This window comes from Harpegnathos saltator, unplaced genomic scaffold (assembly GCF_003227715.2).
Source record: "Harpegnathos saltator strain DR-91 unplaced genomic scaffold, Hsal_v8.6 scaffold594, whole genome shotgun sequence".
NCBI lineage: Eukaryota > Metazoa > Arthropoda > Insecta > Hymenoptera > Formicidae > Harpegnathos > Harpegnathos saltator.
Window position 1 is genome coordinate 1,098,368 of NW_020230420.1, and position 27,003 is coordinate 1,125,370.

Genomic DNA, 27,003 nt, shown 5'->3' on the forward strand with positions numbered 1-27,003 from the left:
GTTCTATATTCTAAGAGTAAATACAAAATACTGGATTTTAAATTGATTTAAACACTTTGGATGCAATTTGAAACAATAGATGTCAAATAAGAAAATTTAATTTTTAGCAATTTTTTAGAAACAAGTTCTTATTAGATCATTAATTGCATTCTGAATTGCAACCGAAAGTTTTGAAACCAATATTAAATCTAGTGTACAAAAGAACACAAAATATGAAACTAAATACTAACAGGTCATTAATTAAAGCACATGACATTTTTATTTTAATATAATTTATCATATTAGTTTTCAACATTAACACTTTTAATGTCAATGCACATAACTATAATGACTATAATATCCATTATCTAAAATGTTCTTATTAAGATCCCAGTATACCCTCTTTAATCAAAAATACAGCTGATTGTGCTGTACAAACAGCAACGTATAAAACAGTAAATCCAAACAATAACTTATCTTTTTTGCCACCCAGTAGGTAAACTGGCTTATCAATATGAGCCTACGAAAATTAAAAATTGTTAACGATTTCATAATTAGTACTTCAATTAATTATAATATATTATACTTGCCTGGAAATGCTTGAATTTTGTCCACATTTTTGGATCTAAAGTACGTGGTTTGTCGGTGCAGTAGCCAGCTTTCGCTGTAACAGCCACTGGCTTAGTCTTGATGGTATCGTATATCATTACTCGTTCTGTCTTCTGTAAAGGAAGAGGAGACTGAAACAATATCAAAAATTTTACTCAACAGAAACATTCATGTATATTAAGCCTATAGAATAACAATTATTTTTCATATTATATCAAAACTAAAAGAATATCAATGGAAAATGAACCATAAACTCCAGCACGATACTGATTATATAATTATTATTACTTATTCATTGGACTAATTAATGTTATAGAACATTGCGTAAGTGCAAGATCAAATGTAAAACTGTTACATGAATATAAAAGCATGTCCATAGTTTATAATGCCTAGATAGTTATTTTATATAAGGCTTTTCTTTGTATATTTATATATATACATATATATATATATATATATATCACAGACTTCATGATAGACTAGCAACAATCAGTTTTGGCTCCGAACACAGTTTAGGAAGAAGAAACAATGAAACGTGTCCCATGAAAACAATTCGACGTTTAAAGATGCTGTTATAAAATAAAATACAAAACCAGTCTGTAGAACCTATTGATCGGTGGAACCTATTGACTCGGTTAGAAATGTATCTCCGTATTTGACATGATACTTGTACTTTCTTGTGCAATCAATTACAACAATTATAATGTATGTTTCACTTACAAGAGGATAGAGCGGTTGAAAACTGGTAGACGACTTTAATCCACCAGTGAATGGATTAAATTGATAAAAGGGCATCTTGTTGCGCAACTGACGTTACCAACAGACGAAGAATCGACTGAGGACATGAGAGGCTTTACTCTCTCTCTCTCTCTCAATGTTGGCCGTACGGCTTTACCCGGGTCGAGGTTTAAAACGATATATGAGCGATGAATCGATGTTCGATTCTTCATTTTATCCAAGGATCGATTATCTTATCGATATTTTCGATATTTAATAATTATCTATGTTGTAATTTCTTTAAATCCAATCTTTATTATCAAATTCTATCAGTGAACTTTATTAAAATTATAACTCTTGTATATATGTATGTACAGTCGGACGCAATGGAATGGTTCGATCTACACGAGTGCAGAATAGCGCACCTAATCTCTATGGTCTGTTCTTTTCAGCTGCACTGCTGAACAATAAGTTAGAGTGAGAAGAAACATAGTTGTCTCATTTTAATTTATTGCACTAGTTCAGAAGTGCAGTTAAAAGGAACAGAACCACACAAGTGACAGCTGGTCTGTTCTTTGTAGCTGCACTGTTGAACTGGTGCAATAAGTTAAAGTGAGATAAATATAGGTTTTCTCATTCTAGCTTATTGCACCAGTTCAGCAGTGCAGTTACAAAGAACAGACCAAGTATGTGTTCGGTATAAAAGAGAGAAAGAAAAAGGAAACGTCAAAGAGTGCATCAGCTGATCGACGTGCGCGTCACAAAAGCGATTACAGACGCGCTGTTCCTGTTTTAAGAAGTAAGAGGTGAGGTGTATGAAACAAGAATGCCAGCACATAGACGCGAGAAACTTGATAGACACGAGGTCACACTAACTATTCTCCGAAGACCAAACCGAAGAATGCTACATAATAGTTGTGTCCTTTGCATATTTTCCAAATATCGATAATTACCTAACTCGGACATGATATCATATCTATCAGATCCGTTTGTGATCGTGCTTAGGATGTTTTGAAATATATCGATCGTTGCTTTCGATGATCACATGTAATTCTTCGTGAATTTCCTCTTCGTGCCAGCCAAAGACGTCAGTAAGTTGAATCATTGTACGTGGCGTAACGCGCGAATCCGTAAGTACTTTTTCCTTATATTGTTATTCCTTATTTATTCGGTGATTTATAACTAGGATAATCTCATCGATTAAAATGTGTGTTAATTTTTATTAGCAAAACATATACACCATTATTTTTATTTATTCTTTTATAGAAACTATGCATTACTGACAGCATTCACATAGAAACATATAAATCCTTTTTTATTTTTGTACCTTTGCATTTGCTATGTGATATATTGTAGTTTATTGCTCACCAGGAAGCAATCATGTCATACTCCATCAATAGAAGACCTTTATTGTGGGGTACATCTGATAGCGAATTTGAAGGTGATTTAGAGACAGAGGTAGATGATCCTCACACTGTGATCTCAGATGAGAAACCATTTTTAAAACCATATGAGCCACATGACAAGTATGCTCTAGCATTAGGATTTGATTTGAAAACCATATATCAATATTTTATATTCTTGTTTATTTATATGTCTTTTATTTGTACATTACAGATACAATCTTGCCTATATTGTATTCTACTTACTTGGTGTAAATACATTAATCCCATGGAGTTTTTTTATTACTGCTGATGATGTAAGCGGCAATTTTTTATTTCTCCTAACATTGACCAGAAATATTGTATTTTACTTATTTTTTTTTTCAGTACTGGATGTATAAGTTTAGAGAAATTAATAATTCAACAAATCTTACCACTACTCATGTAGAAAATCTCGCACAAAAGACAGATCTTCAAGCTAGTTTTACTTCTTACTTAAGTGTAGCCAGTGCATTGCCAAATACTCTTTTCTTGATAGTAAATGCATTTATTAGCAACAGGTGAGTGTTAGAATTCAAGATCACTGTTTTTCCTTGGTTCCCCCTTGATTCTGAAAAAGAAATTACTACTCAAACATTATCATCTTCTATAGTTTAAATAAATACATAATTAACATTTTTTTAAACTAGTTATTTGTAAAAGTCTAAACTACCTTATACTGGGAAAGATAATAGTTTAATAAAACCAAGTTTTAATTTTAGGGTCTCTCTAACAATAAGAATGGTAGGTTCCCAATGTACAATATTGCTACTGTTCATCTTGACGACTACATTTGTGGAAGTAAATACAGATAAGTGTGAGTCGTTCATTGATAATATTGTCTATATATTCATACCTCAAATTATCTCTTTCCTCATTTCAAAGATAAATTAATAATTAATTTGTGTTTAGGGCAAGATATGTTCCTAGTTGTTACTTTAACGACGGTTGCACTCGTGAATGGTATATATGCTAATTAAATTTCTTACAAAGACAGTAATGTTTAATTGTACATTGCCAGAAAATAACGATTTGCGATTCCAGCTGCAAGCGCAATTTTTGGAGGAAGTCTAATGGGTATAATAGGCAAATTTTCACCAAAATATATAACCGCAATGTCGGGTGGACAAGCGCTCGGTGGAATATTCACAGCCCTGGTGGAAGTATGCTCGCTATGGATAGGAGCCAGCCCTGTACTTTCTGGTTTGGTATACTTCATTATCGGAGATACCATGCTACTATTATCGCTGATTGCGTATATCATGTTGGAGAGATCGGTAAATCACTTTCTTCAGAAATACATCAAGTATCTCTTTTTAGAATTTATTTTATGGCATCTCAATGCCGAACACATCCGCTGACACATGTAATGAGATAGCAGTAACAGTCCTTGTTCTATTAAAATGACGCATACTACACAGATGTTTTATAATGTATGATAAGTTACTTACGATAATGAATACATACATTATATGTGTATCATGATATATCATGCCTATGCGCAATCTGTTTCGAATTGGAACAGAATTCCATGTGATGTGATGAAGCACATCAATTTCAAGATTGTCGTAACTTTTGTAAAACAATATCGCGGATTGAGTTTCTGAGAATTGAAGATTTAATGGAAATCGCGTCTCTCATGCAGCCCTTTTTCAAATATCACATGGCGGAAAAAGTACCTGATCGTTTGGAATCCGATTACTCGACAAGTGAGGAGATCGGCTTCTCAGCCGGTCCAAGTGTGTCTTACACGCGGATTATTAAGAGAATCTGGCATTACGGCATTAGCATATTTCTAGTATTCTTCATATCGCTGGCTGTGTATCCGGCAGTCACTGTGTTGGTAGAGAGCCAATACAAAGGTCAAGGCCACGTGTGGAATGGTGGGTCACAATACATTTTGATGATTTCGAATAATTTGTGGACACTTAAAATATAATTTATTTAATTAATGTTGTTTTAGACGTATACTTCGTACCTGTGGTCACGTACCTCATCTTCAGTACGGGCGATTATGTTGGAAGAGTACTATCCGGGATTCTTCAGTGGGTGAGAATCTGTGCTTTATTTTCAAGATTAATACTATATATTTATACAATGTTTACACAAATTTTCGTATCGTTGCAGCCAAGAAGCAAACCATGGCTCGTGATATTCTTGAGCGTCCTTAGAACTGTTTTTATACCCGCGTTGATGTTTTGCAACGCACAACCGAGGCATCATTTACCCGTTTATATTCATAACGATTTGTATTATGTTCTGATAACCATTATATTTGCACTGACCAATGGTTATCTGTGTAACTTAACATTCATTCTCGTACCCACGTAAGTATCTTTAATCTTAAATGTAAAAATCGGTCATAACCGTAAGATATTCTCTATATTTACATATGATGATTTCGCAGAGTCGTGGACAGCCAAGAGAAGGAAATAGCGTCTGCAATGATGGGTGCTTTCTTAGGTATAGGATTAGCATCCGGTGCTGCGCTTAGCTTATACATGGTGAAGACTCTCTAATACTTTACGATTGAGGAAAAATGTAAATATAAAAATAATGATGATCTCACTGCCTTTTACACCTGAAATCAGATGTAAAAAATTATGAGGCAGCACATTGATCACGAGCTTCTATAATATAATAATAATAATAATAACAATCAATTTGATCGTTCTTGATCGCGTTAAGATATTAATGAAAGTTTTTATTCATTTTTCCGTACCGCTACGAGATAAATGTAAAATTATTAGTGGTGATCCTCATATTTTATCAGATTTGATATTTTATCAGAAAATCTATTGAATCTGTGTTATAAGTACAAAGTAAGTGTCGATTAAGATAAAATGCACGACATGAATAAATATATATATATATATATATATGTGTCACACTTGTGACCACAGATTATCAGTAATCTATGATATTACAACTATAATATATAATAATTATGTATCGACATTATGATATGGAAATATTTCATATTTCTTTTTATTTATTTTTTTTTAATTAAAACACAGTCTAGTTGGAAAATTCAGTATCTTTCATTGGCCCTTTCAAACTTAATTAATTGTATTTGCCTAAAGCCTTTTATTTCGATCACCATTAATATTTTATAATTTTTAATTAATTTTTGAATATCTACGTTGAGTTTTTTTTAATTAGATAACTTGTTATAAAGCACTTTTTTATGATTATATAATGAGGTAAAAGTTTACGTCTGGTTAAGTAGCTCCGATTTAATATTAATGACTATATGGTATTGTGAATTATGTTTTACTTTTATTATTCTACTTGATTTTATGTACGTGCGCAAGATGACATAATAATTGATCGAAAACGAAATATTACGAATGTTAGAATATACATTCCTGATATTGGATAAGTCACATTCCGATTTAATATATTTATATATAAATACAATGTATTTGTACAATCTAGAACAAATTGTATGGTTACAAATAAGTATTTAACATGTACATATGATACAAAAGAAACATAAATATATAAACTGTTTATAATAATTGTGTAATTCTAATCACTTGTGTTACACGCATATTTTTTAATATAACACTTATATAATCTAAGAAATATAAATCAGTACATTCAACAAAAAAAGATATATATATGATGAGTATTGCATATAAAGAGAGAAATATATTCCTTGTATAAATATGTAAACAATTTCACGTACCTTGTCAATAAATATTTAATTATGCAACTTTTTTTATATTTAATTTAAAGATTTTGAAGGAGATTAATATAAACTAATGCGAGATTATTATAAACTAGATAAATAATGAACTACACAATCAAGGTAAGATATATTAGATATGATATATGAAATTAAAATGGATATAACTACTCCTTTTGTTTATAGCTATAAAAAAAAATTCCGCTTAAGCTTCAGTAAATTAGGCATGCGGTACATTTAATATCAATATTATAATCTACATCATAGCAATTTCATCTTAAATTTATTTTAGTTTTGTATTCATATAGATATGCTTTAGAGTTAAAAGTGACTAGAAAATTTAACCGATTAAAAAAGATAGCAGTATATATTTAGATACAAAGTTAGATTTTTCGCAAGCAAAAATCACAACACAGTAATCTTTCTTATCTTTATAATAAACAAAAAATCATAGTATCGTAAAGATGAGAAAGTCAATATCTAAATATTTCCATGCTGAATTTGAATTTGCTTTTACCATTTTCATCAATGGGAACTTCTATATATGTTTATGTAGTTTATATATATTTGAGATATATAGTATAGATTAATATACGTAATTATCTTTTTTTCTCTTTTCTAATATATACTTTTACACGACTATTAGTAGAGCTGCTTTTACATATGTCAGAAAAATAAAATAATACTCATCACAATACACAACAAACAAGTAAACACAATAAGCTGACTTATTGCAGCAAACACGTATCTCATGATCGACGATATTGTCTTTCCTTATCAGTCAACGGCACGAAGACCACACTCATCAAAGATCGTCGTTTGATTTGGCCGTCCATGGTTTTGTCGACTTGTACCAAAACTTGATCAGAGTTTTCAGGTCCCATCGGCAATATTAAACGCCCGCCGGGTGCTAATTGATTTATTAACTGTAAAAAACCAGACAGTATTGCTGTAGTTAATACTTATTTTATTGTATGTTACAGTTAATTATTTTATTGTATTCAAGAATAGAATTTCAAATCAAAAATTTTTTTCTCACCGCACGTGGCATTTCTTTAGCGGCTGCTCCTACGTGTATGGCATCATACGGTCCACGATCGGGATAACCCAATCTTCCATCGCCAACTGAAAATATAGATATAGTTGATTAAATAGTTTCAATTAAATTTATATTTTGTGAAAAATAACAATAACATTCAAAGAAAAGATTAAAATAAAACCATAATTGATAAGATCTAGATAATACTTACAAGGATAAGATGAAATCTTAAAAATTACTTTAAATTATTAATACTTCAAGGTAAAGTTTTATTTTACCGACTAATTCCACACGTCCGTCACGTAAGAGTTCCGGATGATCATGGCGAATATTTTCTTCAGCCATTGCTCGCAATTCAGGAATATGATCGATTCCAATGGCCAAACCATTTGGTCCCATCATAATAGCCATACACGCTGTTAAGTATCCTGATCCAGATCCGACATCCAGTGCTCTACCGCCATCACGAAGTTTGTCTTCAAGTAATTCTAAGGCATATGCATGCTGAAAAAAATTTCATTTGTACTTTGACTTATATTTTTAATATAAATTTATTTAATATGTTAGTAAATTATTAATTAAAATTCGTATAACCAGAAAATTATGACAATCAAAAAATTTTTAAATATTTTGGTGTACAAAAATAACAAACAAATATATATATAAATATTTGTACAAATCAATATACATATGTAACATATGTATACATAATAATATATACATAATACATGTATACATATTTACATGTGTATACATGTAATATATGTATATATAATATATACATAAATACATACATATGTGTATATATGCACATGTGTATACACACATACACACAAACATAAAATTATACCATATGAGGAGCACTAATGGTAACACCGTAACCAATCCCTTGTGGAGAATCTACATAAGCATGACTGAGATGAGTATATTTTCCTCTATCCACAGAGCTCATTGCTTCAAATACTCTTTCAGATTTAATCATCCTGCCTCCTAAAAAAAAAACTTCATGGCATATTACACATAATATATAGTTTTTATTTAGTAATTTATACTATATATCATAAATAAGGACAAAAGGAAATTTGCAAAGCTTGAAATTATCTTCCATATGTTTTTATCATTTTGTATCAAAAATTTATTACTTCATAATTTTACCCCTTTCCGTTAATGACATTGGTAGATATAAAAAAAATTTGAAACAAATTTAAATATACAGGAGATTTTAATATTTTATATATTTTGGAGTAAAAGATTTATCCGTCTCTGAATTCAAATAAAGCGAACTGAAAATATCTTACGAATTGCGTCGCAATTCTAGATCAACAAAATGTTCTCGATGAATAGGCGGCGTGTTGCCGGCAATAGGGCGTGATATGACACAACATTGCATAACAACTTGTACGCCATCAGTGGTTACTTACGCTTGAGATGTTGCACGAGTTCCTGGTTGTTCTTGCCATGGTAATACCCATGCATGATGTGCGTTGATATAACAGGTGTTAGAAATGCAGGTGTCAGAATCACGAGTGTCGTGCACAGACACTCGAAAGCACGCGGCCGTGCTGTTAGGCGATACGTCGTGGCGGCGGCCGGCTCCTTGGCGAAAACAAATACAAGGTTGCTCTGCCGGCAACCTGTCGCTTCTGACTACCCGGTAGTTACCGTGCCTACTCGAACACGCCGTTCGATTTTCCGATGCGCACTCGGTTCTTCTAGAACTTATCGTATGTACCGCACGCTTTGAAGATATATCGGAACGCCCAACAACGACGTAGTACGATTACCGTCGCTCTGCCAGCGAACTACTCTTCCTCTTCTTTTTCCCGTTTAATATAGATTTAAAGTACAGCAGCTAAATATACCTCAATTACTTTCTATTACTATAAGCACTGACAATTTCGCGAGAATCTCGTTGCAATTCCACCAGGTCGACGCGAATGTGAGCCATTAGACGGTCAGAAACATTCTAGTGACCTGTGACGTCTATAAAGCATCAAGTGGATCGCATCCGCGGATTGCGAGATCATCGAGAGTCGTTGACCAATCGAGCGTACGACTTTTACATCAAACTTCTGCGCGCGAACTCGTATCGCATTTGAAAAGATACGACGAGGAAGATTCATTTGATCCGGTGAACACCGTATGGTTGTTCCAATTTGTTATTCGCGTAACTTTATTCGACACTGAGATAATGACATTTAACGGAATTACGTTAGACGATTGACATGGTTTGCGAATAATCAACTTCCGGTCTCATTTGACGGACTATTCGACTCTTATAGTGTTCTTCTTCTTCGAATGTGATTTAGTCTCCTACAAATTTTGAATATGGAAACATCGAATTTAATGATACACATATAAGCAGTCAGAATGTAAAATAAAAATATTAAATAAAATATACTCTACCTCGTTGTTAAAAAAGTTTATTTTCCTATTGTTAATTTTCTTCATTACAATTCTCCTTTAATGTAGGAAGATTTGCATGAATATTGAGAGTTTAATGCTTCGGGATTAGGGTATTTGTAAAATAAATTGGTGGAGACATCCTCGCTGTAAAAAATTTAAGATTTTACAAGAATAAATAGCGATGAACGAATTGCGTGAGACGTTGAATGAGACATAATTGTGACAATCGTATAATTCGTTAGATTTAATATAACTGGAAACAACTGGATACAACGATTAATGTAAGGCATATGTAAAATATAATTTATTAGTATAATTCAATCCCAAAAACGAGAAGTCTATTTTATTATTTCAATATTGCACACGTGAAGAAGAAAAAGAGGGAAAACTAATTTGGAATATAGAGATCCTTAAATAGTAATTTAGGGCATAGAAATTATCGTTGATAGACGACTTCGCGCGCAATTCGTTTAATTGGCTGCTCGGATTTTGTGTCTATATGTGAGACATAAACACCTAAACATTTGTGTTACGCAACTGAGTAGTGGGATCCGTGAGAGGTACATAGGAAACTTGCATCAGCTTCTTCTTTGTGATCGCGCCGTCTGCGCTCTTATCCACCTGCAGCAGATCTTGGAATCTTTGGAAGCCTTGTATGGCCACGACCGGGCAGATTAGCCGACCCCCGGGAGCTAGTTGGTCTATCAACTTTAAAAATTACGTCGTTCACGTCGAGTACGGTGTTACAATTTCTTGTTACGTGCGCGCACTATTGCTTGCATCGAATGATCGAAAAGAAGCTAGCTCTAACGCTCCTGATTTCTTACTGCATTCACGATGAATTCGCCAACGCCAAAAACGAGCACACTTTTATCGCTATAGCTGAAATAAATCGAGTCTCACGCATAGCAGAAAGTAATTTCTACGACTGTTTGCACTTAACTTAACTTCTTAACACTGTACAATGTACAATTTCGGTGAGAAATCAGGAGCCTTGACGGCTCGTGCTTGTAACTAAAAGCATTCAAGCATCAGTTCTCGCAATATAACTATCAATGTTGTTTCAATAGGTACAATAAGTACGTTGTTGTGCTCACCTCTTGCGGCAAAGTGTCGGCCGCTGCTCCAACGTGTATAGCGTTGTAAGGGGCCTCATCAGTGTATCCCAATCTGCCGTCTCCCACTAGGCGCATTCATAATGACCTGTCGTTAGTCGGCAGTCTCTTTATCTTTTACCTTTACAGCAAAGACACACAGTCGGGTGAACAGTGTTCCGTTCGACTCTTCACGTTAACGTACATACCAACTCCATCCATGGACAGATCACGAGTATCTTTTATTCGGATACTACGCATAGCAGTAGTAATACTCGGTGATTTCGAGCGCTTTGTTCTCTTTTTTTTTTTTCTTTCTGTCGTACGACGAACGGTATTATTCTTTTATGCCGTGATTGTCATGTTACGTAGCGAAATACATGTGAGGGAATGGAGCAACATTGGCGAGAGGAGGAACTTCGACTGTCTGTTATGGAGGAGCGATAACGGACGACGTTAATCGGGCACCGGCTTACCGACAAATCTGATGCGTCCTTCCTTGAGGAAATGTGGACAATCCTCGCGCACGTTCCTAGTGGAGATCTCTATGAGCTCGGGAATGTGCTCGATACCTATCACGCGTCCGCGCGAGCCCACCATGAACGCCATGCAGGCGGACAGGTAGCCGGAGCCCGAACCGACGTCTAGTGCCTTGGCGCCGTCGACGAGTTGATCGGAGAGAATTGACAACGCGTACGCATGCTGCAAGAGATACGACAACCTATGTGACTTATCGAATCATTATCGAGTGAATTAAACGTGTCGAGCAACGAACGTGTGCATTGTCTCCCAATGGCGATTATCTGCGTCGGTGACGCATCGGAAAATCTCCAATCGGCGAAAACCAAATATGAGTTTAACATAAATAACGTACAAACGTGATAAGAAGGTTACTCAGATACCCCCATTTCAGACAATAGTAATATATATATTCCTGATAAATGTTCTTTGTTCCATGTACGTGTGTATCTTTGTGTTACACACAAATACATGTATTTTTCTAGAAATAATTTACGAGCAATATATCCTAGGCAATTGTCAAAAGTAAGTCCTATGTAAGAAGTAAGAGTGTCACATGTTAAATATGCTACTACAGGTTAAACATAGATTGTGTGTGACATCGCAGTGTGTGCGATATATGGCAAGTAAATATGTATATTTGGGAACATGTGTAAAAATTATATCAATAGTTTGTAAGTTAGATTTATTAGCAATTATAGTCGTAATATTATATATACACGTGTTATATTTATATATTTATACTTTATCTACTGCATATACTTTATATAAGTATAGATGAAGCAAGATAATTTGTACAAATTTATCTACATAATCATCTATATAAATGTCAGCTTTGTGTAAGATCAAAAGTACAATCGTACTTACCATATGCGGTGCGCTGATTGTTACATTATAACCAATCCTCCTTGGACGATCAAGGTAAGGATCTGATTCGTGGCAATATTTTGCTCTGTCAACAGCCAACATGGCAGCTTCTGCTCTGTCCGTTGCCAATATACCAGCATCTGTGTATAATCTATCTTCAATTGCCATATAAATAAACGACTGTCCCTAATTGAAGAAATACTCAACACTCTGTTATCAATACAATTAAGCCACCCTCCAGTTTACAGTCTGTAATGACTACAGAGGTCATTTACCTTTCAACTTCGTCACCATCTCTTGATTCGTCGTGCCATTGCAGTGCCATGCCATGCTTTGTGGTCTGTTTCTTACGATTCGCAGGCTGCGTATTGTAGCCAAGCACGTCTGTCTATGCGAAATAATATACAGGCATATTGTGACAACCATACAAAACTCGTAACGTTCACTAATAATCAATTAACTCATGTCAGTATTTCAAGTGATTATTGTCGAACATGATCGCAATTTGTTTAAAAAACGCAAGATAATGTATAGATACCTCGGGAACTTCAGGAAAGTCTCATTTATCATGGAGCATCTTTGTTCCTCCTACACGTACATGCCCAATATGGCCGTGAAGACACAGGTAGTGACCATAAGGGTATATCCTTGGTGGGGGAAGTAAAACAGCTGATGCGGTACTATCGATTCGTTTTTCGCGCGCGCGAGATAAAGCTTATTGATGCGCAATATTTCTGTATTTAAATTAAATTCGTATTTAAATGCCACTGGACCAATCAGTTCCGATAGTAGACATTGAAAGGTTTCGTAACAAGGATCTAATTAAAGAATTATTTTGTAAAATGTCGAGTAAAATGGCGATATCAATCTTCGTCACTTTTCAGAAAGTTCACATGAGACATCATCACGATAAGTCAATAAACAAAGAATTAATTTTACAATGTTCGTAATATGCTTGTTGGGTACCATACGGAAATCATTTATCGAGTTCAGTTACGTAACTGTTGTAAATTTATTTACGTAGCGTCGCGTCGGCGTCTTCGCGATCGGAGAATGCGCAGTGTTTGGATGCGCGGTTCAATCGTTATAATTTGAAAATAAATTCTTCAAACGTTTTCAGCAATTCGATTGGCTAGACAGGAAGGTCATATCGCATGTTAGCTAGCTAGTAAATTGCATCGTTGCATAAATATTTAACACCTGGACTGAGCATTTGACTGAAGAAACTTGGAAAATTAAACAGGGACAGCATGCTTTGTATCGCCATTCTGTCTTTTGTGATATATATTTTTCTGTACTACTCTCAACTCTCTCTTCTTCGTCTTCCTATTCTTTTCTACCTCTTCCATTCTTTTGTTTCCTCAGTCAACGAAGGCTTTTTCATCCCACCACGTGTCGTTAGAAGAAAAACAGATTAGTGTTTATGCAGCAGCCTTTTCTTTCTATTTTTTCACGCGTTTGATTATGGGAGCCGTCTATGCATTATATGTTACAAGTCGATTGGTATCACTGTAGGATTCAAAGCAACGCGCGAAATTTAAATAACGGGAATACTAGCACGTTCGATATACGCGTTATCATGCGATAATGAATGAGCTCCCTCTGCATCGAAATTAGCATTCTTCGCCTTTTGCTGAGCAATAATTTAATCAGCTAATGAGCGTTTGTAAGATGCGATAGTAACGCGCCGTAATTTAATTTTCTTCCGCGATCCAAAGAGACACGTTGATAATAAATCATTAACGAAACATGCCCGTTTCTATGTCGAGATGATTTAAAATGACGAGAAAGGTGCGATAAAGTAACACTCTACAAAAGACATTTTTATTGTGGCAGTATGATTGCTAGTTAAATTAAACACGAATTGATATGGGCGCCAGTCATTTTCTAGACGGCAAGGAAGTTAAAAGAAATTACATCTTTTGGACAGATTTAGGACATTTCTTAGAAGTTTGTCTGAATTGAAATAGAAAATTAAGAAAAATATGCGAAAGGACTAAATAATTTGAATTTATTTGTCTGATTTAAAGAACAAGTTGTAATTCGATGTTAATATTGATTTACCTTAAACCTTTTATTTATTTTAATCCTATATGGTAAATAAATACTACTGTTAAATAAATTAAAATTAAATAATTTAAATTGCAATTAAAAATTTACTTTTTCAAATACCTATATCATTCGGTGGATATTTAAATATTGAATTTCTTTTTTAGTATTTACGTTAATTTCTAAATATTCACATTTGAATTGTTTGTCATTGCAATTAAGTTATAGAACTATTTAACGTAAATAGCCTGTTAATATGTATGTATGTTTGTATATGTAATCGTTTGATTATCTCGAACGACACACTATAATAAAACTGTACTGTAAACTATAATAAATATTAGAAATAATACCTTATCATCTAGCAATATAATTTAAAATTAAACTACCCACATAACACGTAATATTACGTAATATTACGTGCTATATGAGTATCGTAGTTAAATATCGTGTCTTTTCATTATTATAGGTAACCAATACATATATTGACGTAATAAAACGGAATAAACTAAAACAAAATATTTACCGAATGCACATATCAGATATATACTACTTATAAAATGCATATATCGGATTTTTTTACACAATTGTAAGGCACTTTTCACGTGATAAACATGAAGCCCATGATGGACCCGATAAAATGATACAGTTGTATTTACCGTACACGCAGAACAATATATGAACAATATATGATCCACGTGTATGTACGAGCTTGACGAGATAAGAGTACCCCTTCCGACGCGAATTTCCTTGGGATTGAAGAACATTATAAATTACATTAGAGCTGAACGGCCGAGCCGAGTACAAGACAGACAGTTTTTGTTGCACTAATGTATCTTCGTATCTCAATTATTCGCGAATCTCGTTTCCCAAATTCCGTCTGCTCGTCTTCAACAATCACGGAACGTAACGCCAGTGTGATCGTGTTTTCGTGGAAGAACGACGTACGATGGAGAAATGCGAGAAATCACCATCGAAATTGAGCATGTGGCGGCAAATCCTATTAACACTGGTCGGTGAGTTAGAAAAAAGGAAGAAATATTTTCTCTTCATAATAATTTCCACTCTCTTCGGGGGATTCGCCGATTTCTTCTCGTCAGATTGTTCTCAAATTATTAAAAAAATTCCTTTTTCGCAACTATAATTCTTCAAAAAATTAAAAATTTTTTAATTTAAAAAAGTCATCGACATTTTTATCATTTGATAAGAAGTTATTGCTCATGCACTGGCATGCGGTTAACTTATTTGTCATGTTTAATTTTAGAATTTATAATTTCATGTTTATTAATGAAAAATAAAAAAATAAACATTACACAATCTAAAAATTAAGCTAATAGAGATGCATTTCTGCATTCAATACAAGATTCCTCTTAGTATAACAATACAATCAAACACAAGCAACAATAATTATGCAATATAATAAAAAATTCTAAAATTCTAAATTTGTAACAAGTAATGTTTTCTGCACATATTTTACGGTTAATAAATTTCAAACATTGTTATCTTTGTGAACTATTCTGGAATTTGGTGTTGTTCAGGTGCCTTGTTTTCACAGTGAATATCTTGACGATATCATATGGCGTGATAATAGGATGGCAATCATCGTTTGCTCCGCAACTACAGAGCTCGTCGCCACCCGTAGGAAATGAATCTATGACCGATGAAGGCGTATCTTGGTTGAATGGCATTCTGTGTGTGGGCGGCACCTTCACAACCGTTGTCTTTTCGCTATTACCCGACAAATACAGTCGAAAACGAATCGGTTATCTGATTATATTGCCATGGTGTATCTCCTGGTTACTGATTATCGTCGCTACCGAGCACATATACATTTATATATCCAAATTCCTCAGTGGTATATTTGGTGGCATTTTATTCTTCTATGTGCCGATCTATGTGTCAGAGATTTCGGACGATAGCATACGTGGCCTACTAGGCAGCATATTGGCGTTCGCCATAAATTTTGGCATATTGTTGGCTTATATATTGGGAGGCATGTTGTCCTTTAGAACCTATGCCATAGTTAATCTGGTGCTGCCTGCATTGTACCTTATCACTTTCGTTTTTATGCCGGAGTCGCCGGTCTACCTGATACGTCAAGATCGTATACGAGAAGCTACCAGGTAAAAAAAAAAAACTAGAAACAATTTCGTGCGTTTTTTAGAAATATTATAGGCTGACATTGTGAGATTTGCTCCCTTAGATCTTTGATGTGGCTGAAAGCTGGAGATAGACTGGTAGCGGAACGGACATTGTCGTACCTACAAGCGGAAATGAAGCAGAATGACATGGTCGCGAAATCTGTCAAGTTGTCAGATTTGTTTAAAGACAGAGCGACGATAAAGGGATTAATAATTGTCGTTGGTTTGTTCCTTGGACAACAATTTTGCGGAATTTTCGCGATGGTAATTGTCAACTGTTTGACAACTCTTTCCATGCATTTTCCTCATTAAATTGTAAATTTCAGTTACAAATTCCGAGACATGAAAAATGAGAAATGAACTAATATCAGTTTCTGATTTGTTCGTTCGTAGCTCAGCTATACCGAGACCATCTTCGAATTGTCTGGTAGCTCGTTATTGCCGAACACAGCAGCTATCATTATTGGCGCCATACAATTTTTCGGTTCGTGCCTGGCCTCGCTCTTCATGGAACGCGCAGGTAGACGATTGCTGATCCTTGTGTCTTGCGCGGGAATGTGCTTGTGCCAAAGCGTGATGGGCATGTTCTGCTACTTCCAAGAGTTCGGATATGATGTATCTGTTTACGATTGGGTGCCGGTAGTCGCATTATCTACTTTTATGATAGCGTATTCTTGCGGAATGAGTAGTGTACCCATTATCGTAATGGCTGAGATATTTAACCGCAATGTGACTAGTGTGGCGACAAAAATAGGATTATTTTTCCTTTGGGTTAGCGCTTTCATTGTAACAAAAATATTCCCTACATTGATTGCTTTGCTGGGCATGTACGGGTGCTTTTTTCTCCTCGCGTTCTCATGTGCGTTTAGCTTCATATTCTGCTTCATGCTGCTACCGGAGACGAAAGGACGGATGCGCGAGGATATAGTCAATGAGCTCAACGAGTGTACGAAGAATAAGAAAAACACGAAACGTATCATTGGTACGCACTCGACGGACGCAGCTCGTGTGTGAAGATACTATTGTATGCAGAATGTACCTGATTAAAGTTGATACCTAAAAATACTGCAGCGGAGAAGAGAACAATTAATGTCACAAGTACATTCTTTAGCGGATTAATTTCTTATGAATTGTTTTGCTAATTTTTTTTTTCGAATCTTTACAAGTTTTTACATTTCGCTCTTGTACCGTTTATTTTACATTTCTTGGGTAGTCTTGGAATATTTTCTTAGTACTCTTTATGTTCTTAATTTATTTCACATATGCATTGCATGAAATGTTTCTAATTTATAATTTATAGTTTAGTTTACTAAGAATACGAGTTAGTCAAATATGTGAATTACTGTGCGTTCGTTTGTAACGACTTTATAAAAAGAATTTCTCCTTAAAAAGAAGTCTCATGGACTAAATCAAATAGTATTGTACATAAAATGTATTATCTATATTAATTAAAAATTACTAATGTTAAGGGCCCAGGTATTCATATAAAATAGAATCGAATTTTTTATTTACAATGGTCGTATTAATATATATTATATATATTTCTTACCCAAGATAGTATGTAAGGATAACAAGTGTTATTTTGTCGATTTTCGGTTTACGAATATTACTCCTAATATCTTTTCGACTGTACATTAAAAAAATATTTCAACAGTAAATAAAAAATTAAGAAAAGAAGATTGTCCTTACCATCTACAAATGAATTCACTATTGTCAATCGTCAGTCACTCTCTTGCGCACATTTTTGTTCCCAATTTTCCGTTTTTTGAAGGTGACTGATGTTCCCTCGTCATCACTGTCACCGGTACTGACCTGTGTAACAATTTTTTCCTTAAAAGCTCTCTGTAGAGGTGGTGGTTCCATCTTCCCAAAGGTAGGCAGCTGTATTTGTTTTTGCTGTGGTAATTGCAAGTCTACTGGCTTCTTTTCGCTGAAATATCAAACCATGTTTATTTTTAACATACAATTAAATGTGGAGTGAAAAATTACTTAAACTTAATTTCGAGTAAACGCATTTAATATTACACATGAGCAAACAAACTGTGTGTATATTACACTGTATTTTAATTAAATAATGAGGCAATTAATCAAGCAATTAATTAGACAAGAACTCCAAATATAAATAATGTTTTGATTTGCGATTTCTACTTATATAAATATTAAAAACTACAATTTATTTTACTTAATTATATGTAAAAATATATGCATTAAAAAGTGTATAATTCATCAGTTAACTTAAATATACATAAAAGTATATATGTACGAATATTAATTTGCATGCACAGCCATGCGTACTCGAGAATTACGACTGCAGGTTCGTCATCGCATAATAAATCTCCATGAGAAGTGTCTTGATCTATCACGGCGAGCCGAATATAATACAAAATTCAAATATTTACATCGTCTGCACAATTTGCCATGATCCATAAGGTTGTGGTCTCTCGGGCACACTGTAGTCTCGCCTGTAAGGTCGTTCCTCCTCGGCAGTTTCTCTCTTTACTCCCGCACTCTCGTCGTCACTTTTGGCATCGTCATTTTCATCGGTAGTTTGCGTCCGACGTTTCCTAAGTTCTCTCATCTGCTCCCTTTCGACATTGGCCCGTTGTTCTTCGATAATATCCGCCTTCTTGATTGCTTCTTCCTTGTCCAATTGTTTCATAAGTTCCTTCTGAAGTACCTCTTCCTTTGTCTCCACTTCTTGTTCCGCGAAAGTCATGTAACCCTCCTCTGGAGGCTCCCAAACCGACTCTGATGTATTCCATAAATTTATTTGATAAATGAGGCGACATCAAGATCTAATATATAACAAGTGATGTCGTAATAAAAATGTAATATATTGATTTTTGGGGAGTAAACTTAATAAAACTATAAAATTAAAATATTAAAAAAGACTCATTATGACGTTGTGGTAAAAAGTCAACATGATAATTGCTATCAAAAATTAAAAATATAAATATATGAATATACTATCTAAGTTCTATATATTATCTAAGTTCCAGCAAGAGCAACCGTGAAAATAACATTCCAATTTCTTATTTACGATCAAGTTCGTTGCTACTATGACAAGGAAAAAATAAAATAAATAAGGTGAAACTGCTTAACGGATATCTGAGAATTGGACGAGCGAAATAAATAAAACGCAAGTTTGATGGAGGATACGCACCATTCGTCTCGATGTGCCAGTAGTAGGTGTATCCTTCGGGACTGAGAGCTTCGTACCAGAGTTTCCTGACAGGAGCGCTCGGACGATCGTCCTCGTGGGTTTTCTTCCCTTTCCCCTTCGTCTTGCTAGCTTTACTCTTCCCTGGAGTCCTGTTCTCGCCGCCCTGCTGAACCCGAGAAACCGACAGCGTGCTCTTTGACAAAGTCGCCAGATCGCAAGGATCCGTGACTATCGGGGCGAACTGGAAAAGTTTCAGTGGAAAGTCGTCTCGCACTAATAAAACCGTCGCGTGGCGTGCTCTAGTTTTCTTGGAAAATGCTGCCTTGTGTAATACAACAATAGTTAGTATGTTCGAGAACAAAATGGTTTTTACACGTGATTTTGCGAATAAAGGCCTGTGTCTCGCCTTTATTCTTTCCGATCGTTGAATCGTAATTAGTGAGGTCGGTTCAAGCATTTGCTTACCTGTTCAGTTTTATTTTTGAATCTCGGAATTGTTTCTGGAGCGGCAGATGGCATATAATTTTGAGGTGTCTGATAAATATAAAATGTAAATATAAAGTAAAATCATAGATGTAGCCGAATATATATGTTATTTTGGATGGTATATCAGCGGACTCTTCGCTTTCGTGAAATAAATCTAGATATAAGTCGTTCTTATCTCCGCAGAAATCCGGAGAAAAGTTCGTTAAATTTAAGATATATACTGCTAGATGATATTAATGTAACAACTGAAAATCAATATTAAACTTAACAGATTACTTTTATGTGTGCTCTCACCTCTTTCGTCTCCACTCTGTTTAATTTCTCTTTAATGATCCTTTCAGCAGTCATATCTCGCGTGTTATTCTCGACATCCTTCAGGTACGCAGCCATAGCCGCCTGAACGAGAAAAAGAAAAAAAGAAAAAAACTCATTATTTCGTTATTAATTGACATTCACACTCTCAATTAACTCATCGACAATAAAGATACATACATTCTCCATCTTCTTGATGTCATCCTGGAACTTCTTGTTTTGTTTCGCTTGCTTCGCGCTATTCTTGTGTATCTCTTTGAGACGCTTGCTGACATTTTCCTTATGTTTCCTGCCGCCCTCGTGGAAGTCGATACTCGGTTTATTATCGGCAATCCAGCACTTGCAGAAGTCGCAGAACTTGCGGTTCTGAGATTTCCAATAATCCGCCCTGCAATCCGTTATCGTAACTAGGATGATATTACATAAATATAATATCTGCATCGCACGGAATCACCGTGTCGGTGCAATAATTATGAAGTTGCGCGAGATACAATCTACTAAGTACGTGAAATATAGTTTTTCTATATTCTATAAAATGTTTATGACAAACGGCATTTTTATTTTAGATATATTTCGTGAGATCTAATTGTGCCAAATTTATAGGGATATTTTCGCAAGTCCAAGAACTGAAATGCACACGACTGAGAATAGCCGAAAAAGTTCTATTTGCGATGCAATCGATCGAGCGAATTAAATTATTCAACCGATTGCGATTTGTGCTCTCTTTCCAATTATCGGGGAAAATGCGGACGACGTTGCCCCAGGTCCAGAAGAAATATTTTCCCCTTCGCACCGCGATGAGGACAAATTAGTTGGCAATTAGTCTCCGACCTACGTAGCCTTGAGCGTCACTCGACCTTCGCATTACGTCTTACTTACGGCTAAAGAACTCCCAAGGAGCTCGACGGGAGCTTGGAAAATCGTTGAGATTTGCGACAAACAGAGACGACAGTAGACATATGTCTGCATGTCAAGATCTAGTATTTCTCGCTTTTCTTCATGTTTCTCTCGCAATTTAGATTCAATGAAATAATCAACGAAACATAAAACAAAACAAAGTACGATGAAATTTCGAGAAAAAAAGAAACGATAAATTCCTAATATTATAAATCTCATAAAAAAAAAAAAATATATATATATATATATATTTAGACGTGCGTAATTTTATTTCACGTGTATTATATTCGTTCGAGCGAACGTTTGCATCGGCGTTGCTCACTATTCGCATGCAGATTGATTTCAACGAAAATTTCGTAGCTACGAATGAACGTCGGTCGAATGCATTCTTGGAAAGATCGATCTCCAATTAGAAGCCGCCAATTAGAGACGAAACTGCGTCTAATTATTACCGGAAAAAGAATTCAGATCAGAGATCAAGCTGAACAGGGCTCAATAATTTGCCGGGTAGCATGCGAGAGAGCACGAGTAGTTTTGGTAATTACTCTCTTATCACGAGGTGACGCATGATGTTTGTGATTCTATTTGTAATGACATAAGCTGTCACGAATAATTATGTCGCGCTCGAATCTAATTAAAGCCTTGCTCGAGAGTTTACATATATATTTCAACATTTCATAATATTTCATTTTAGATATATGTTTGTCGTATCAACATCAGAATTCAAAGTGATCGATTTTAATCTGCGAAAAGTTACGATTCAATTGCTCTTTCTTTCTGAGCGTAATTAAATGCGAAAACTAAATAAAAGGCCAAAGCATGAAGAATAAAACTGTCGATATAACAGGTAAATATTTAATATCGTCTTTTATGATTAAGAGAAAACGCTATTAAGCGGAGATTTTCCAACCCCGTTAACTGGCACCAATGAGCAATCTTCGATGGCTAAGCGGATCAATTTACTCTCGATTGTTTCTTTTTGTCGAGTTACCCGACGAAGCTGTCGCTGAATAAAGTTTCAACCTGTTGCTGTGCCAAACGATTTTGTCGCAGAAATTCGCTCTGACAATAAACGTATCTCCGAGATGTTTGTTTCTATTGTAAGTATTCCTCGCTGTGCTCCATTAACGTTTCTTATCGATGCTTTTTGAATAATATTTTATGTACAAATGAGCGTAATTCGAATTAAATTTTAACAGATTGTAATCGTAATCCGTGTCAGTTAGAATGAGGCAGCGATGTGTAATATTCTATTTCGATATTGAAAAATAACAAATTTATTCTCCTATTCCGCGGAAAGTGACAGCATGATGAGACAATTCTGCTGGTTATCTTCGAGACGGTTTAACGCGCAGTGCTGAAAAGTTTTGTCGAAACCTGATGTTTTCGGCCAAGAACCACATCCTGAAGTAGCAATTGTATCAAGAAAGCTAATATCGAGCTTTTCGAACCGCACAGATATGATTTATACCCGACGAGCTGTATTATCTGTAACATATACTGGGTGAGCAAATAGGTTTCGTCCTGAGATGCGTCGATGAATATTCATCGCAATATTGTGAGAATCCCGTAGATGGTTGACCGAGTCGCTCAGCTGTAAATCAATTATAGCTATGTGAGTGTTTCATCACGTAACATTACCCTCGGATTAACAGTGGTTTGAGCTCGAATCACGTATTCAATAATCTGTCAGAGCCGAGCGGTATATTCGCGGAATTATCTCAGTCAACTCAGGTGTGCGCCTCCTCTCCTCCTCCCGTGTGCATTGTAAATAACGTAAATCTCTCACGTCATTCTTTGCGTGCCGGAACATTTATAATGCACATAGAAATAAATCTGTATAAGTGATAAGAGCGGCGTAAAAAATCAATATGTACATCGTGTCACAGCAGACCTTGCTTCTCTCCCTTTTTCCACTGCAACTCACGCTCGACGTTCGACGACTTATCGCGCTCGCGCTTCGATCCCGACGATCCTTCGCGTCGCGACACCCTTGTGCGACGAAACTTAACCAGAAATAGACCGTCGGTCTTAACGGACGATTCCGAAGTGCCAATTCGCGTGAAATAATCGCGCGCCGTAGATGAATCAGGGCGATGAGAAGGTTCGAGCGAGATTGAGCAAGATCAATACATAAGGTCTCGAGGCACACGAGGCCGTTGGCCGTTCTCCAAAGTAGAAATATCCCTCCTTTGGCGACCCGTTCGCACCGGTGCATTTATCATGCATCGTTGCGCCTTCGCCTGTCGCGGGAAGTTGCGCTGATATATGCACAAGTTGTCGAACGTATCACCGTAAATCCGCTGTCGCGCGCACGAGGCGCTGGCTGGATGCGTGCATGCGTGCGTGCGTGCGTGCGTGCGTGCGTGCGTGCGTGTTGTTGCAGCAACAGGTTTCCCGAGCGTTTCAGCCGACGTAAATCAACGAATTGTCAAAACGCACCGGGAGTTCGTCGGCGTGAATCTTGTCCGGGGACTCATGTGCAGCGTAACGGCGGAGCCGCCGCGGGGGTTGTTAACACCGCGTTTCGCACGCCCCGTTATCCCATTTCGTCACACGTAACTTTGGACGGGACTTGGGGAGGTTTTCTGTGCTGCTTCGTGCAGACAGGAACTCGATTCTTCTCGCGCAAAAGTCGTCCGGTTATAATTCCGGCGACTCGACGCTACGAAGCTCGGGAGAGGACAGATGGTTCTCGCAGCGACAACGACGACGTCGTCTCGCTTAAATTACCGTATCAAATTCAGCGACGTCGCGGCCAACGAAATCACTATTTGTCTGTAACAGTATCGCTATATGTCCGAACCGGCAAACGCATGGTGTATCGTGCATGGTGCCCGCGAGGTATACTAATGATGCGTTCATAAGCAGCTTGCAGACGAGACATATAGTTCTGCTACTATCTATAGAGCGCCGTCACTATTAATACGAGCTATTATTAATAGAGACGGTCGTTGGGACAGTCGCGATTCCTCGATGCAATTCGCGTCCCTTCGGGGAGAATTGCGTCGCATTTTATTATCCGCGACGGCCAAACGCGACAATAGAGGAGGTCCTCGTAACGTGCGACTCTCTTTCTCTCTCTCTCTCTCTCTGCTGGCTGTCCGCTTCGCACCCTGATCGTCTCCTCTTTCGCCAGGGCGGACTTGGGTTAGCCCAGGCTGTGTATGAGCCGTCGTTTACGGTCCATCATCTTAATGTGCCGTATTTATCGTATCTCCGCTTCCTCCGTGCTATATTACGACGAAACCGCCAACGTACACCCGCGAATGTACCTCCTGCGCTTTAAAGTACATTCCCGTCAACTCTCCTCTCTTGTGTACGTATCTACTTGTGTACGTTTTGCTCAAAGCGCCTCAAAGCAGCTGAGATATCAATGGTTGAGCAAAAGAACGAATTATGTTACTCGAAGGGTTCGATCGAATCATCAAATTTGCTCGACAATAAACGATCCGAACGTATTTTGCTTGAAGAAGACGGAATCTCTGCCTCTTACGAATCAAATTCGCTTCTTTCAGCTGAAATTCGTCCGGCACATTCATCGTCAATTCGACCGCGGTTTTCTCTTCCTCGTTGCGCAAAACAATGTCGACGACTCCCGATCATTTTTATACACGCTATTTGAAATTTCAAATGCTCGGGATATCGCAAAACACGAACGGTTTGCTCCGTTTGCGCCGACAACGTTGTTGTGCAAAGGTCGTCGCGCGCATCATTTGAAATAAAGTCGGGGCTTTCTTGCCGGGCGGGTTATAAAGTGAATTTATAGGCGATTACGACGTGACGCTTCCGCGTTGGCCAACAACAATTTGGACGAGATGCCGGTCGTTCATCGGGCGAAAACAATGATTTTATATCCGATGCTATTCACGTGCTCGCATGTACGCCGTCAGCGCGCGTCACACGGCTGCCGCTGCCGGCGATGTCGAGATCGTGCCCTTGATTTGGCTGCTACGATGCACATTCGCAGCTATTGTGTGCGACCAGACAGTTATTTTAATGAGATACGTTCTTCGTTTATATATATATATATATATATATATATATATACGCGCGAAATATAGCTGGCATCGGAATGGTCGAAATGCGTTCGCTCTCTTGCATGACGTGAACCATCAGAAACGAGATATAATGATGATTATATGTTGAGACAGTTATTGAAATTCACTTAAACGACGATTGTTAACGTCCCCGACATATAGAAAGATGAATACTAATAGGCAAAAAGACGTAAAAACGTTGCATTTTTCATTGCGACGGTTGCAACGATTATAACTCAACGTTATAATTTCGCGAAGATTAGCGATTAGATAGAAGAAAGTAAGGATGTACGTAACTTTTTCAAGGGTCTATACGTAATGGCCTTTGAGAGACAAATCGGCGCAAGAAGTAAACGGAGACTTGCTTGACTGTTTAGTTACTTCCAAGTAAAGAACTGTGCCGACTTTGCGAGACAATCGGCCGGGAAGACAAATTGCGCTTTCTTGCGATCGTATGTTACGTCGTGCGAGTATTCGTGACGAGACGAGAAAAGTAGAAAAGATTCAGTGAGCTAATGCCCGCTAAAGCCACGAAACCTATCTATAATCGTGTTTACGGCCCAACGGGAGGAGAATTGTCTGGTGCCAAAAAATGCCGATAAATTCGTAGCGCGATAGCACCAGGGATTATGCAAACGACGACGCGCGATACGGTTCGTCGGCGATTTCACAAAAAAAAAAGCACTTGTGCCGAGTAATCCCGATAAATTTCGCTATGCGCCATCCTCCTCGAGTCCCGCTTGCGAATTTTAGCGGATGAAAACTAAATTTTACCTCCGCGCTCTGCGAATTGCTGTTCAGGCTCGGCGAGAGATTCGCTCGCGCCCAAAGATATTGCATTAAACGGATCTTAAGTTATCAGACGTTCGGTCAATAACAGTCAGAATTTGGATAAGCGTCCTTCCTCAGCGCGATCCGCCGAATTTTTGCTTGATTATTTGCCAAGTCAAAATGAATAAATTATTTCTTAAGACGAAAACTCTAGTTTATACTTTGGGGATGACACGAAATCACAAAAAGGACGAGATCTTTATTTAATCTAACACAAACGGCAAGTTGATGAAATCCGCAACTCTAACAAGCCAACATCACAGTGCGTAAAATAAAGCTAAAGTAAAGTAAAGCTCATTGGTAATGCATGAAAAATTAAAATATAAAAAACACGCTTTTGTTCCTTTTTTTTCGCGCGAATCGTGCTGCCATTGGTTCATTGTTGTTTGCTTTGGCAGCTAGTTAACGTTCGACGCTTCGGCGTTACCTCGTGCTGTCGTGCATGCAGATATTTTCGACAGGTTTACGTTTCGAAATCACTCCTCGTTTCAACCTTCCTTCTACTTCGCCCGACAAACACAAGTTTCGGGGGGTTCGCTGAAATTAAGCTTTCCAAGTATTTACGGTCCATCGGAACACATTTTTCTGAAAGAATTTAATCTCATTCTAGCGTAATCCTAACGTAATCGAATTATCAGCACGAAGATGATCAACATGACCTGATTCACCTGAAGAAGCTTTGTCGTAGCGTTATCGTTACTCGATAAATAAATATTGGCTCGTACGAGTCTCTTTTGTGCAA

General features: G+C 36.6%; 6 protein-coding genes across 14 annotated transcripts in view; 2 read left to right on the forward strand and 4 right to left on the reverse strand.

Annotated features, from left to right (window-relative positions):
- Nucleotides 1-281: 281 nt before the first annotated feature.
- On the reverse strand, nucleotides 282-1,487 carry LOC105186306 (uncharacterized). Of its 2 annotated transcripts, none has more exons than XM_011146398.3 (3): nucleotides 1,309-1,487; nucleotides 570-719; nucleotides 282-499 (listed from the first exon to the last, which is right to left on the reverse strand). In XM_011146398.3, the coding sequence occupies exons 1-3, from the start codon at nucleotides 1,381-1,383 to the stop codon at nucleotides 362-364; spliced, it is 363 nt and encodes a 120-aa protein (XP_011144700.1). In that variant the 5' UTR covers nucleotides 1,384-1,487; the 3' UTR covers nucleotides 282-361. The 2 variants fall into 2 exon arrangements, with proteins under 2 accessions (XP_011144700.1, XP_011144701.1); XM_011146399.3 differs by having other exon boundaries at nucleotides 570-701; nucleotides 1,309-1,454.
- A 502-nt stretch (nucleotides 1,488-1,989) lies between these two features.
- Ent1 (Equilibrative nucleoside transporter 1) lies at nucleotides 1,990-5,675 on the forward strand. Of its 2 annotated transcripts, XM_011146400.3 has the most exons (11): nucleotides 1,994-2,435; nucleotides 2,677-2,831; nucleotides 2,923-3,004; nucleotides 3,075-3,247; nucleotides 3,449-3,543; nucleotides 3,639-3,689; nucleotides 3,771-4,003; nucleotides 4,372-4,609; nucleotides 4,690-4,775; nucleotides 4,854-5,053; nucleotides 5,134-5,671. In XM_011146400.3, exons 2-11 carry the CDS (start codon nucleotides 2,686-2,688, stop codon nucleotides 5,243-5,245), a joined length of 1,416 nt encoding a protein of 471 aa, XP_011144702.1. In that variant the 5' UTR covers nucleotides 1,994-2,435; nucleotides 2,677-2,685; the 3' UTR covers nucleotides 5,246-5,671. The 2 variants fall into 2 exon arrangements, with proteins under 2 accessions (XP_019698431.1, XP_011144702.1); XM_019842872.2 differs by having other exon boundaries at nucleotides 1,990-2,435; nucleotides 4,690-5,053; nucleotides 5,134-5,675.
- Nucleotides 5,676-6,465: 790 nt separating this feature from the next.
- LOC105186309 (protein-L-isoaspartate(D-aspartate) O-methyltransferase) lies at nucleotides 6,466-9,393 on the reverse strand. Of its 2 annotated transcripts, none has more exons than XM_025304179.1 (5): nucleotides 8,878-9,393; nucleotides 8,307-8,458; nucleotides 7,735-7,960; nucleotides 7,457-7,542; nucleotides 6,466-7,343 (listed from the first exon to the last, which is right to left on the reverse strand). In XM_025304179.1, the coding sequence occupies exons 1-5, from the start codon at nucleotides 8,930-8,932 to the stop codon at nucleotides 7,167-7,169; spliced, it is 696 nt and encodes a 231-aa protein (XP_025159964.1). In that variant the 5' UTR covers nucleotides 8,933-9,393; the 3' UTR covers nucleotides 6,466-7,166. The 2 variants fall into 2 exon arrangements, with proteins under 2 accessions (XP_025159964.1, XP_011144703.1); XM_011146401.3 differs by having other exon boundaries at nucleotides 7,167-7,343; nucleotides 8,307-8,446.
- On the reverse strand, nucleotides 9,186-13,167 carry LOC105186310 (protein-L-isoaspartate(D-aspartate) O-methyltransferase). Of its 5 annotated transcripts, none has more exons than XR_003113751.1 (7): nucleotides 12,881-13,167; nucleotides 12,618-12,730; nucleotides 12,343-12,493; nucleotides 11,433-11,658; nucleotides 10,960-11,045; nucleotides 9,863-10,570; nucleotides 9,186-9,769 (listed from the first exon to the last, which is right to left on the reverse strand). XR_003113751.1 is itself a non-coding variant. In XM_011146403.3 (6 exons), the coding sequence occupies exons 1-6, from the start codon at nucleotides 12,910-12,912 to the stop codon at nucleotides 10,379-10,381; spliced, it is 789 nt and encodes a 262-aa protein (XP_011144705.1). In that variant the 5' UTR covers nucleotides 12,913-13,163; the 3' UTR covers nucleotides 9,864-10,378. The 5 variants fall into 5 exon arrangements, 3 of the variants coding, with proteins under 3 accessions (XP_011144705.1, XP_011144709.1, XP_011144710.1); XR_003113752.1 differs by having other exon boundaries at nucleotides 12,618-12,726; nucleotides 12,881-12,955; XM_011146403.3 differs by lacking the exon at nucleotides 9,186-9,769 and having other exon boundaries at nucleotides 9,864-10,570; nucleotides 12,343-12,482; nucleotides 12,881-13,163.
- Nucleotides 13,168-14,967: 1,800 nt separating this feature from the next.
- On the forward strand, nucleotides 14,968-18,009 carry LOC105186313 (facilitated trehalose transporter Tret1). The gene is made up of 4 exons (XM_011146412.3): nucleotides 14,968-15,407; nucleotides 15,947-16,514; nucleotides 16,595-16,796; nucleotides 16,926-18,009. The coding sequence occupies exons 1-4, from the start codon at nucleotides 15,341-15,343 to the stop codon at nucleotides 17,544-17,546; spliced, it is 1,458 nt and encodes a 485-aa protein (XP_011144714.1). The 5' UTR covers nucleotides 14,968-15,340; the 3' UTR covers nucleotides 17,547-18,009.
- A 52-nt stretch (nucleotides 18,010-18,061) lies between these two features.
- LOC105186312 (WW domain-binding protein 4) overlaps nucleotides 18,062-27,003 on the reverse strand; it is a 32,112-nt gene continuing 23,170 nt past the window's right edge. Inside the window, exons 2-7 of one of the 2 annotated variants that reach the window (XM_011146410.3) lie at nucleotides 20,674-20,881; nucleotides 20,476-20,577; nucleotides 20,161-20,229; nucleotides 19,696-19,936; nucleotides 18,932-19,280; nucleotides 18,062-18,462 (exon numbers count right to left, since the gene is read on the reverse strand). In XM_011146410.3, coding sequence (XP_011144712.1) covers nucleotides 18,246-18,462; nucleotides 18,932-19,280; nucleotides 19,696-19,936; nucleotides 20,161-20,229; nucleotides 20,476-20,577; nucleotides 20,674-20,881 — 1,186 coding nt within the window. In that variant the 3' untranslated portion in view covers nucleotides 18,062-18,245. The remainder of the gene's footprint in view (nucleotides 18,463-18,931; nucleotides 19,281-19,695; nucleotides 19,937-20,160; nucleotides 20,230-20,475; nucleotides 20,578-20,673; nucleotides 20,882-27,003) is intronic. The other variant, XM_025304166.1, reaches the window with a different exon arrangement.

Bases quoted from the DNA above. Each gene is read 5' to 3' on its own strand.
- LOC105186306 (XM_011146398.3), bottom strand. From the start codon at position 1,383: ATGCCCTTTTATCAATTTAATCCATTCACTGGTGGATTAAAGTCGTCT. The intron at 720-1,308 runs GTAAGTGAAACA...ATATTGTTTCAG, and splicing joins TTCAACCGCTCTATCCTCTT to TCTCCTCTTCCTTTACAGAA. The intron at 500-569 runs GCAAGTATAATA...TAATTTTCGTAG, and splicing joins CAAAATTCAAGCATTTCCAG to GCTCATATTGATAAGCCAGT.
- Ent1 (XM_019842872.2), top strand. From the start codon at position 2,686: ATGTCATACTCCATCAATAGAAGACCTTTATTGTGGGGTACATCTGAT. The intron at 2,832-2,922 runs GTATGCTCTAGC...TGTACATTACAG, and splicing joins CCATATGAGCCACATGACAA to ATACAATCTTGCCTATATTG. The intron at 4,610-4,689 runs GTGGGTCACAAT...ATGTTGTTTTAG, and splicing joins TCAAGGCCACGTGTGGAATG to ACGTATACTTCGTACCTGTG.
- LOC105186309 (XM_025304179.1), bottom strand. From the start codon at position 8,932: ATGCATGGGTATTACCATGGCAAGAACAACCAGGAACTCGTGCAACAT. The intron at 8,459-8,877 runs GTAAGTAACCAC...TATGCCATGAAG, and splicing joins ACTCGTGCAACATCTCAAGC to TTTTTTTTTTAGGAGGCAGG. The intron at 7,543-7,734 runs GTAAAATAAAAC...CTATATTTTCAG, and splicing joins CGGACGTGTGGAATTAGTCG to TTGGCGATGGAAGATTGGGT.
- LOC105186310 (XM_011146403.3), bottom strand. From the start codon at position 12,912: ATGATAAATGAGACTTTCCTGAAGTTCCCGAG. The intron at 12,483-12,617 runs GTAAATGACCTC...GATTATACACAG, and splicing joins GATGGTGACGAAGTTGAAAG to ATGCTGGTATATTGGCAACG. The intron at 11,659-12,342 runs GTAAGTACGATT...TATCTCTTGCAG, and splicing joins CAATCAGCGCACCGCATATG to CATGCGTACGCGTTGTCAAT.
- LOC105186313 (XM_011146412.3), top strand. From the start codon at position 15,341: ATGGAGAAATGCGAGAAATCACCATCGAAATTGAGCATGTGGCGGCAA. The intron at 15,408-15,946 runs GTGAGTTAGAAA...TTGTTTTCACAG, and splicing joins AATCCTATTAACACTGGTCG to TGAATATCTTGACGATATCA. The intron at 16,797-16,925 runs GTAATTGTCAAC...GTTCGTTCGTAG, and splicing joins TTTGCGGAATTTTCGCGATG to CTCAGCTATACCGAGACCAT.